This window comes from Gadus macrocephalus, chromosome 7 (genome assembly GCF_031168955.1).
Source record: "Gadus macrocephalus chromosome 7, ASM3116895v1".
NCBI classification, from domain to species: Eukaryota; Metazoa; Chordata; class Actinopteri; order Gadiformes; family Gadidae; genus Gadus; species Gadus macrocephalus.
In genome coordinates this window covers 16,099,197-16,110,670 of record NC_082388.1, presented here as the reverse complement: position 1 = coordinate 16,110,670, position 11,474 = coordinate 16,099,197, and the positions used below count along the sequence as shown (strand labels likewise).

The 11,474-nt window shown below is 41.0% G+C and overlaps 3 protein-coding genes across 4 annotated transcripts; 2 read left to right on the top strand and 1 right to left on the bottom strand.

The window, feature by feature from the left end:
- Positions 1-163: 163 nt before the first annotated feature.
- snrnp35 (small nuclear ribonucleoprotein 35 (U11/U12)) lies at positions 164-2,481 on the top strand. Its single transcript, XM_060056939.1, has one exon. It carries the CDS (start codon positions 332-334, stop codon positions 1,124-1,126), a length of 795 nt encoding a protein of 264 aa, XP_059912922.1. The 5' UTR covers positions 164-331; the 3' UTR covers positions 1,127-2,481.
- si:dkeyp-69c1.9 (uncharacterized) lies at positions 1,600-3,608 on the bottom strand. The gene is made up of 4 exons (XM_060056942.1): positions 2,880-3,608; positions 2,527-2,649; positions 2,140-2,428; positions 1,600-2,052 (listed from the first exon to the last, which is right to left on the bottom strand). Exons 1-4 carry the CDS (start codon positions 3,016-3,018, stop codon positions 1,938-1,940), a joined length of 666 nt encoding a protein of 221 aa, XP_059912925.1. The 5' UTR covers positions 3,019-3,608; the 3' UTR covers positions 1,600-1,937.
- A 646-nt stretch (positions 3,609-4,254) lies between these two features.
- Positions 4,255-11,461, top strand: LOC132461665 (rho GTPase-activating protein 42-like). 2 transcript variants are annotated; one of them, XM_060056941.1, is made up of 6 exons: positions 4,255-4,605; positions 5,794-5,889; positions 6,417-6,478; positions 8,609-8,694; positions 10,569-10,659; positions 11,050-11,461. In XM_060056941.1, the coding sequence occupies exons 1-6, from the start codon at positions 4,452-4,454 to the stop codon at positions 11,254-11,256; spliced, it is 696 nt and encodes a 231-aa protein (XP_059912924.1). In that variant the 5' UTR covers positions 4,255-4,451; the 3' UTR covers positions 11,257-11,461. The 2 variants fall into 2 exon arrangements, 1 of the variants encoding a protein (XP_059912924.1); XR_009526653.1 differs by having other exon boundaries at positions 4,262-4,605; positions 8,609-8,680; positions 10,554-10,659; positions 11,050-11,103.
- The last annotated feature ends 13 nt before the right edge of the window (positions 11,462-11,474 follow it).

The following is an 11,474-nucleotide window of genomic DNA, read 5'->3' as shown; positions in this document are numbered from 1 at the left end:
TTTTGATGGTAAACGAAAGGTAACGAGAAGATGCGAAACATTTAAATACAGTTTGCTAACAAATGGTGTTGAGGAATTATTCATCAAATGTTGATTTAAGAGTGCTATAATTGGGAACAGCCATCGGTGAACGATGAGTTTGCATAGGAACCCTATTAAGATAATTGTTCCTCCACGGAACATTTAGGTCGGTGCACATGAATCGATGTTTTCCTCTAGCATTGTCAACACCGGCTGCTATTCTTGTTCTTCGCGACACTTGGCTATTTCTTAACACGCTCAGTGTGATTCAACTTTTAATGAGAAATTCATAATTATAGTGCAGCAAAAAATGAACGATTGGAATCCCATCGCCAGTGTATACAACCCGCTCAAGGCAGGCAGTATCGATGGCACCGACCTGGAGCCCCATGACCGGGCTGTGTGGAGGGCTATGTTCGCCCGCTACAAACCGAATAAAGGTGTTGTTGGGGACCCACTACTTACTTTATATGTCGCCCGCTTGAACCCCCAGACAACGGAGGAGAGATTGCAGGAAGTGTTTTCGAAATATGGACAAATTAACAGGCTGCGACTGGTAAGGGACATAGTCACTGGCTTCTCTAAAAGATATGCATTCATTGAGTATAAAGAAGAGCGATCAATCACCCGTGCACGTAGGGAAGCCAATAAATTAGTGGTGGATCAAAACGAACTTTTTGTGGATTTCGAACAAGAAAGGACCTTAAAAGGCTGGATCCCACGACGCCTCGGCGGTGGACAAGGAGGAAAGAAGGAGTCGGGACAGTTGCGCTTTGGCGGAAAGGACAGACCCTTTCGCAAACCCATAAGCCTTGGAATGGGCCAATTCCAAGATTGGTCCGGTGGTGCCAGAGAATGGGACAGAGGTTCGAAAGAAAGATTGGACAGAGGTTCGAAAGAAAGAGATGACAGACACACGCAGAGGGAAAGAGGACAATCCACAAGGCCCCACGAGAGAGACCCTGAATGGGGTAACAGAGGGGCGAGGGATGAGCGCGACAGAGGAAGAGAAAAAGATTCGTACAGAGAAAAGTACAGAAATAGTGATAGAGAGAGAGAGGACAGAAGATCCAGTGACAAACATAGACATAGAGACCGTAGATGAACACTTTTGATGGATATATTGTATTTTTTCTCATGATATTTGAGTTGATGCTCAACACTTTTATCTGTTTAACAATTGTTTGGCATTGATGCAATTGTGTTAAGAATTTAGGCTGTAAAGCAATCGGTTACGTTTAATATTAGGTATGTTTCTTTTGTAATGTTGATGTCATTATCCTTTGAGAAAGTACTGAATTGCTTCTTTCGTTTTTGAGTAAAAGTTATCTGCAATAACTACCTCAGACTAAGCTCCAATCAACTGCCTCTCCACAGATGGCTCCTACCATCTCATTACTTTAATCAACCACATATGGACAACTAATTAACTATATTTTTTAATGAGAATTCTGTCTTTCACCATTACATTAGGTACTGGTCCTATACACTTAAAATACCAATAGCGAAGATAACAATAGCAATGCTGCCTCAAATGACACAGTACTTTTCCCCCCAAAAGTAGGCTACAATGATAAGTTGATTAATCAAATTGGATTTTAATAAACGGTATAGTCGTACAAATAACAAACATCTGCAGCTTAATGTTATAGTTATATAAAAATATTGGGGTCATGGTTCATTATAAATGTAATAGTTTCGTTTTTCTTGGTTGCATGTCTGATAAAGTAAAATATGTAAAATAATTGTTAGATTAAGCAACTGGATTCCTATTAGTTAATTATCAAAGAGAAAGCCAACATTAAGGTTTTGATCAAGTGAAATGTAAACATTTCTAGTTAATCTATTTGTTTTTCCGAATGTTTCAGTGCCTCTTTCTGAGGCTTGGTATTGATGGATGTACTACCCATTATCACTTAACAACTGGTGTTTGCTCGTCTGGTCGAGGTTTCACTCTTTCTGCCGCGATTGCTGATCTTGGTGATGGGCCAACCAGGATAGGTCTCTCTCTGGACGGTGGAAAAATCAATCCTGGAAATCAACACACAGATACACTCTTAAACAGGCTGTCTCTTCTGCGGAGAAAACCATCCTGGATTTCTATTAACAGTGCCCTACCTGAGCGAGGGGTTGATGGCGATGTTGTCTGGCTGTGGATGAACAGGTGTCCTCCTTCTACACAGATGTTGAGAAAGAGGAGGAGGGAAGTCTTTTTGGTACAGTGACTTCATCGTCTCCTCTGTGTCTGGCTCTTGTTTTGCATTTCTGTTGCCCACAACAAAGTCCTCTGCCTCTGGATTCTGACTCCCTCCACCCCTGAGCTGTCCTGTATTTGTGGCCCTGCTCTTTGTCGTTTGGCCAGTGGGTGGCACGGTTCTTGGTGCGGTAGAACTATGTGCAGACTCTCCTATAGGGGGATAAATAAAGTCATGGTCAAATTGTCTGATCACCTCAATCACCCATGTGTGCATGCCCCGTTGTCTCACTCGCTGCTCAGTTGTTTACCATTTAGCTTAAGGGCACTGTGCAAAAGCTTTCCTCTCTCTGGCAGTGGGACTGGCTTATGGCAGAACGCCATGTGCGACGTTGTCTCCATCTTGGTGGGGGTGTCTGGATAAAGCAGCAACGCTGGAATGGAGAACACAGATAATAACCAATCGTAGACAAAGTAAGCAAGCGTAAAATAGAGAAAACAAGAGGGCGACCAGTCGTAGAATACAGATAAGATGAGGGAAACCTATTCCAGACAGACATGAGGGAGAGCCAATAGCAAAGAGCTAGAGAGATACAAATTATATACGTGAGACTGTTTCTAATCTATATTGATGATGCGGTAATAGAGAATAGACTGTACTTGCCTGCGATAGAAGGGTGTTCCCCATAGGTCCGTGGACGTGAGAACAGCCCTTGGTGTTGACGTGCACGTAACAGGTGTGCCTGGCGGGCATTTTCGGTCAGCATTCTGTCCCTGGGACACTCCTTAGGCTGTTCATTCATTGGTTTCACTGCCAATTTCAAGTCTTCAATCACAAGTCAACAACAATTGGCTAACTTTCATATCAAATGAAACCTGACTAATTATATATTTCTCTGATGCTATCCTGGGGCCCTGATAGTAAAACCAACGAAAGCAATGGGTTTGATCCTCAATGCCACATATCCTAGAAAAAGATGCCGAACCCCTATCAGCTTCTTAATGACATGTTTTTGAATTCACTTTAAGTTGCTTTGGATCAAAGCATTTGCTAAATGACTAAATAGTTATAGCAATTAAACAGTTCAATGTTTCTATTTATGATCTCATAGCAGGCATCAGTCACTACATACATGTTGTCAACAGGTTTCATCCAAATTAAATGTGGCATTGCTTACCTTACGTGCATGCAAATCTGGTACGATTATGATCCTGCAAAGTAACCAAACATATTTACTCCGATCTCTATGTCGTGTGCAGGGTTGTATGTATTTGTGGGTGTGTACTAGCTAGAGTACACACAGCATGAATACGTCGGTTGTCATGGTGTTCTATTCTTCCACTGTGTGTAGCAGCAGGTACTCACTTGTACAATAAAAGAGTTGGGCCACTAGCAGGCAGGACACACCAGAGCAATGATGGTGTCGGGAGTGATTTGCTTAATATTTTTTCTGAGTTCTGGCAATTTGATGGAATATAAAAAATTTGGAAAATATCCTTTTTTACTAGTAATAAGAATCGAAAAGCTATTTGGATTTAATTACCTGGAAATATATACATAATTGGGTCTATCTTTTGTATAATGCATAATTAACATCCCTTTTCATAGATTCTTTATTTTGATGTATTGTATTACTTTTACTTGGTTTAGCCTTTCAATTTGTGTTGTCAATTCTCTCTTCACTTGCTGGAACTTTTCCAATAGTTTATTATTTTATAGTAGATACATTTATTTAATATTTTTGGATCAACAGCACCGGATAATGACCATGGTTTTTAAAATAACTTATTTCTGAAGAAGCCAGCAGGAGTCTCCCGTCACCATAGTAACCAGCAGCATGCGCGCTGACCGAGAACCGTGCATACGAGCAAAGTTGGTACAATACATTTAGTTATATAAATAAAATAATTATTCATTCCCCCTGGTTCATCTATACAATATGTTCATTATAACAAGAAATAAAATCATAACTGTTAATTATTGTGGTTTTATTCTTGAAGAATGTAGCGTAGTTAGAAAATAGTCGAGCAACTTGGCCGAACTCTCTCTTTGTACGCCTCTTCCCTGTTGGATAGTCTCTCCGGAAGTTCTGGGAAAATGAGAAGAGCATGAAGTTGGAAGAAACTTGTGTCTTTAAAGGTACCATTTTAGAAGCAGGGCAATAGATTAATACAGAGACCCCTTAGTGAGTTGATACATTCCATATTTTTAAAGATAGCGGTAATTATTGTACCAATGGGTCTGCCGACGCTGGAGTTCAGTGATTCTTTTCTGGACAGTCCAGAGTTTCGGGAACGGTTACAATGCCATGAAATAGAACTGGAGCGGACCAACAGATTCATAAAGGATCTCATTAAGGACGGGAACATGCTCATATCTGCTCTGAAAAGTAAGTAGAGAAAAATACATATCTAGCGGGCGTCATAAACCAGTGGGCTTTTCTAAACGTTGTGTTATTGTGTGCACCCCCCCCCCCCCCCCCTCCCCCCCAGGTAATTGACACTTAAGTCAGTGCCGTTTACTCCTAGGCTGCTGAGATTAGTGGACTAAAGTACACAAATAGTAGTCTAGTTACTAACTTGTTACTACTATTACTAATCTACAACAGTAGGGTAATAGCAAAGCTTTTTCTGTACCTGCTATTACCACCCTTATCAACTACTTGTCTTTGTGTGTATTCCATGAACGTTAGGGCTATATCAAAGAAGAAATCAGCTTTGGTAAATGATGATCTTCTAATATACAACATTTGTATGATATTTATTGCATTCAATATGCTGAAACTAAATCTCGGTCGCCCTCAATACAAAAGTGTCTCGTATTTCTGATGTCTGTTGGCTTTTGTTTGTTTTGCCTTGCATTGATTATCAAAGAGCAGAGTTCAGCCTGTGACGGAAATTTCCATACACACTCCAAATACCACCACCCTACGTTTACGGAGAGGATTCTTTACAGTAGGAGAGGGCCTTGGGGCATTCTCTTGGTTTTATTTATTTGCAGGTTTAGGGTTAGGGTTAGCCTTCATGCAAAACATTTTGCTAGTGTTCATTATATGGATGCTACTTCTTGAGGTGAGTAGAAAAGACTAGCAGGTAGACCAACATAAGCACCGCACTGTGTGAAAGTCATGACCAAAGCCTTTTTAAATAGCTCAATGTACGACACAGAAAGAACAATGCATTTCAGTTTCTTGTCGTATCCGAATAGCCCAGCCTTTCACATGCCTTCATAGATCATGTTACCTATATCATATAACTCTCTCTTTCATGAAAAATAGTAAAATAGACTATCGGTCTATTTGCGTATATAGTCCTTTCACACTCTGTTTCTCTCTCTCTCTCTCTCTCTCTCTCTCTCTCTCTCTCTCTCTCTCTCTCTCTCTCTCTCTCTCTCTCTCTCTCTCTCTCTCTCTCTCTCTCTCTCTCTCTCTCTCTCTCTCTCTCTCTCTCTCTCTCTCTCTCTCTCTCTCTCTCTCTCTCTCTCTCTCTCTCTCTCTCTCTCTCTCTCTCTCTCTCTCTCTCTCTCTCTCTCTGTGTTACTATCTCTAAACATGTCTCTCTCTCTGTCCCTCTGCCAGGTTTGTCCCTGGCAGTGCAGAGGTTCTCTCAATCTCTGCAGGAGTTCCAGTTTGAGTGCATCGGTGACACCGAGACCGACGATGAGATTAATATCGGTGGGTTGCACCATTAGCATCTAATCACTGATCAATGCTTCAGCGTATGCTGTATACGTGCTTGAACAATTTGGGGACTCGCTTCGAATGTTTACATGCACAGTATAGTCTAAATAAGGCTAAATAAACGATTATAGTAATACTCCCAGTAAGGGATTAATTTACAGATTACTATCAATTAGGTGGTTGAAGAATTGACAGAGGCACAAAATTCACCTGATTCATTCATTGATTAATTCGCAAAACAGACTGATTCTTGATTTTCTATTGTAACCCATTGAAATTGTTTAAATCAGAAATACAGAAATTACCCTTGATAAGGAGTATGTTATCAAGGTGTCTTGTTAAGGCTCACATAAATAAACCTTTGCTTAACCAGCCTGAGGTGTTTACATGTCTATTAAGGAACTATCTTATTGCCTTAACCTGGATCCCATCAGTTTATTACTGAAAAGGTATTTGGGCAGATGAACTGAATGACTTCTGATGCCTCTCTCTCTGACTGTCTCTGTCTCTGTCTCCTGCAGCCCAGTCTCTGAAGGAGTTCTCCCAACTTCTCAGCACCATGGAGGAGGAGAGGAGACGACTGGTAGAGCAGCACACATGTTTGTGTGTGTGTTTGTGTGTGTATGTGTGTGTGATTCACTTACAAAAGAGTCCCCTAACAAGAATCTCCATTAAGCAGATTTGTTGTCCTTGTCGTGGTCCTAATTGAAAAGTATTCTTAGAATTAACCACAGCTATAGCTATTGTGTATTATCCATAATTATAATATTATAATTCAAAATCTATTTTCACTTAGGATTCTAGCAGGATATGTTGATCATGAATAAATTCCTATCTTATTAATTAATTAGTTAGGTATTTATAATTAGTACTGTAATTAAGGATTATAGTAGTCCCTAAATATAATATAGTCATCAGGGTCGTGTAGACTTTCCAAAACTGCTTGCAGGAGGAGTTACAAAGAAAGGAACACCATCTTAGGACTCAAGCTCCGAACCTGGAAAAAGTTGCTGTTTGACCTGCAGAGGAATCAAAGAGGTCTTTGTGCAGTGTTCCCAAGTACACTGTATAGTTAGCTACCGCATAGCTCCGCAGTTAGGGAAAGGTTTTGTCTGCATCTGATAGGAACACCTTGTTAAATGGGAGCCCAGTTCTTCATGCTGAAGTTGATCCAGCATGTAGAAACTCCAACTGAATCGGAAAGCTTTGAGGGGCTGTGTGTGTGTATTTGTATTTGCACGTGTTTGTGTGTGTGCAGATGCGTGAATTTGGCATGTGTGTGCTTGTGCATGTGCATAAGGGTGGTATTATGTGTGTGTGTGTGTGTACTTAAGTGTGTGTGTGTGTGTGTGTGTGTGTGTGTGTGTGTGTGTGTGTGTGTGTGTGTGTGTGTGTGTGTGTGTGTGTGTGTGTGTGTGTGTGTGTGTGTGTGTGTGTGTGTGTGTGTGTGTGTTTGAAGGCATGTGGAACCTATTCTGCAATTCCCCTCTGAGAATACAGAGGGGAACAGTCTGGACTGCATGGGAAGTCTATAAAAATAGTCTGTTTATCTACAATTCTCTTTTTATCACTCTTTCATACTTCTGCCTCTCTTTCCCTTTGTCGGCTTCTGCCTAATTTGTAATAATTGGTTGAAAAATAGCATCCATTAAACACATTGTTCAGTAGCAGTAGACAATTTTGTCTACAGTAATATATATTCGTCATTGTCAGTTGAGTTAGTATGACTTAATAAACAGTCAACCACATGCTACCACTTTTAATCTGAAAAAGCTGAATGAAAAGGAACTCCAAATGTGTCATACAGTTGAGCATATCAATGATTGATAAAAAACAAGTTTCTTCGCAGGGTGAAATATAAAGTAGATCTCTGTTTTACAGTTTTTCAGTTAAAAGTTAATAGGCTGTGACCCTGCTGACAACCCCACAGGGGCCAACGGACTGGTTAAGGAGACATTCTCTTGACCTGATTCAAGCCCTCAGCTTGGCAAATGTCCACATCCCTGACATGTCCTTCTTTTGGGGCCACTATCCTGAATGTTGAGAAATTCCCCACATAAATTACTTCTCCAGCCGTGCAACAATTAAGCCCCTGTAGTTTATAGTGTGTAACCAAAACAACAGTGCTCCTGTGGGACTGTACAATAATATAAATCTCTTTCACTTATCTTCAAGACAAGAGGAAAGGATAATTGTCTTCTTTGCTGATGCATCAATTATGCCGTCTTTTATGCATGTGTTTGATTATACATCAATTATGTGCAATTTTCCACCTAATTTTTCTTACAATATAAAGCGGCTCTTTTGAAAGAGAAGACATTTGGTTTGTCACCAAGTCTGAATGGCGGGGTTATAACCTTTCAACCAATTACAGGGCCCTGATTTACTGTGTGAGCAACCAGTAGCAGCAGGCTACCCACACAGTGAATCAGAATGACTAGCAAAAGGCTTACAAATTCAGAATGATCAAATCACCTTTCTCCAACATATTTCTCCCAATATATTGCCCTCTTTTATTTAAGATAAAAGCTTCTAGAATTTAAATTCTAGAAGCAGGATACCCTCTGATTCCTTACCTATGTTAATTTGCTTAGTTGTGGTTTATTACCATCATAAATACTGTCTCTAACTTCAATGGCTGTAGTTTTTTTTCCTTCCTTGAACATGACGCTCTTGTGCTAACTGCTGTTATCGTTGTCTCTTCACCCCTCAGATCCAGAACGCAGACGACGTGTTGATATCGCCACTGGAGAGGTTCAGGAAAGAGCAGATTGGAGCTGTCAAGGTACGGCTACATCTGTCCCATTAGGCTCATAAACAGGTCGAGGGCGATGGGACCTTGGTCTGGCTAGACCGTGTTGGAGTCTGAAGTCTAGATAAGAAATGATAGATAAGGGAGCTTAATGTTCTGGGTCTTATCTTTGAATGAGCCCCTCAAGCTGGTCTCTGGGGTTGTAAATGTACTCCTGTGCTTGAATGCATGAACATTCTTTTTGGAATTTAAGTTATTTATGGTACCACAACTCTGTCTTGTAAGGGCCCGGGAGGCTCTGGAATTGTTTATTATGCTCTGAAATTATTTAGTAAGCTCTGACATGTTAATGCTATGAAATGGTTAATTATATGGCTTTTTGTGATTAGAAGTATGGATCCAGCCCTATATTTGGATTGCAAATTCAGCGCTAGATTTGCATGATAACATCATTGGAGCATGTTCAAAAAAATAGCGAGACAGTGATTAATATAATATATAATAATAACCCTGTAAAGTTTAATTCAAAGGATGCAGATTAAATAAGTGGATTTGGGTTCAGATTCGGTTGAATGCTATCAAACCACAACCCTTGCTCCATCTTAGTAATTATGCGTCGCCCGAGAAATACGATGGGTGCATTCAGACAGATTCCTCAGGCCTCGTCGCTGGTGACAAGGTCAGGGGCAAGGTCATGGGAACGGACATGTTTGGGGAGAGAGAGCTAGCAAGAGAGAAAGAGAGGGACGAGGGACGGTTCCACTCAGTATGGCCAAATAAACAGAGAGGGCATGTGGTCTCCGGACCAAACAGCTGTCTCCAGTCACATCACTGAATCTCCAGCCTAGCCCCAGACCAGAGAGATGACATCATCATCGTTTTACACCAAGTCATGACTAACCCATTGCTGTTGAGCCAGAGAACAGAATTAACCCACAACTGCTAGCTGGAATGGATGCTCGAAGCATGTGAAATGTTGCACTGCCCCCGCACTGTGTGTGCGTGCGTGCGTGCGTGCGTGCGTGCGTGCGTGTGTGTGTGTACGGATTACGTGCAGACAAACCTTTTTGCAGGACCATATTTGAGATTCAACTTTGATCTATGAACGTCACTTATTTATGACAGACACACACACACACACACACACACACACACACACACACACACACACACACACACACACACACACACACACACACACACACACCGCACCACACCGCACACACACACACACACACACACACACACACACACACACACACACACACACACACACACAGAGACACACACACACACACATACACACACATTTTATGTTTTTATTTTGTCTACAAATGTCACAGGTAACATTTTTATTTAAAATAATTCCATCCAGCAGTGTTATTCATATTCACAAAGTAGTTGTTAATGCAGAAAACAGACTTTCATTCTATTTCACACACTTTAGAATCTATGTTGACATAAAAAGTAGGGCTCGGGCAAGTTAACGTATTAATTACGCATTGACGCAATCTTATTTTAACGCGATTATTACAAATAAACGCATTACACACTTTTTTTTATTATATTTGATTTAGAAAGGTTTTGCAGTAAGTGACAGCCTGTTTACAATTCCCAAATATGTGGTGTTCCATAAGTTTCATATTCAACCCAAACTGAGAGAGTCAATAATACTCCCTCAAGATCACTTGGTCTAGTTTTTGCTTATTACAGTCAATTTGGTATGACTGATAATGTGTTATTCCATTTGATAATCTCATTTAACTTCAATTGGAGTGGATTTATAACATAATTTTAAAACTGTGATTAATCGCGATTAAAACTTTTAATCCTTGACCAGCCCTAAAAAAAAAGTGAATGTTTTCCAAATCACTGACGTACTTATGTGCTCTCGTTGTTTTCCCAGGAAGGGAAGAAGCAGGTTTGACAAAGAGACAGAAAAGTACTACTCTGTTCTTGAGAAACATCTCATCAGTCTCTCATCCAGGAAGAAGGAATCTCACCTACAGGAAGTAAGCCTCTCTCTCTCTCTCTCTCTCTCTCTCTCTCTCTCTCTCTCTCTCTCTCTCTCTCTCTCTCTCTCTCTTTCTCTCTCTTCACTCTCTCTCTCTCTCTCTCTCTCTCTCTCCTCTCTCTCTCTCTCTCTCTCTCTCTCTCTCTCTCCCTCTCTCTCTCTCTCTCTCAATCACTCAGCTCTGTTATCTCTCCTTCTTTTGAGGGCTGTCCCCCTTGAATATGGGAAGGGTTTCTTGCCCATTAGAGGGCTTTGGGTTCGGTGGTGTCACAAACAGGCGCCAACACAAATATTGATCATTCGGTCCCCGGAAGTTCTGCTAGAAAGGTGGCTCGGTTACAATATGAGGCGCTTTGGCTCCTTGTTGACCGCCACACCTTTGTTCCAGGCGGACTCTCAGATGGGGAAGGACAGGCAGGTGTTCTACGACGCGTCCCTGCAGTACGTCTTCAAGATCCAAGAGGTCCAGGAGAGGAAGAAGTTTGAGTTTGTGGAGCCGGTGAGGAGGGAGCGCCATACCGTGATCAGATCAGTCACGCCCACTTCCTGTTTCGGTGCCTTGGCATTTCCTGTGCTGATCTTTCTCGCTCTCTAATGATTGAGCGGGCTTTGTCTGTTGATTGGTAAACAAATGCTGGGGACATCGCTCGAAAAAATAACAAATAGTCAAAATGTTGTTATGACATACATTACATTTATGGAGATCCAAATATCAAAGGTTCAAAAGTCACAATAAACATAAGAAACCTACTATTTAAGTTTCAGAATGAGAAATGGGAAGAAAGAGGTGAAGAGAGTTTAACATTTAAACAG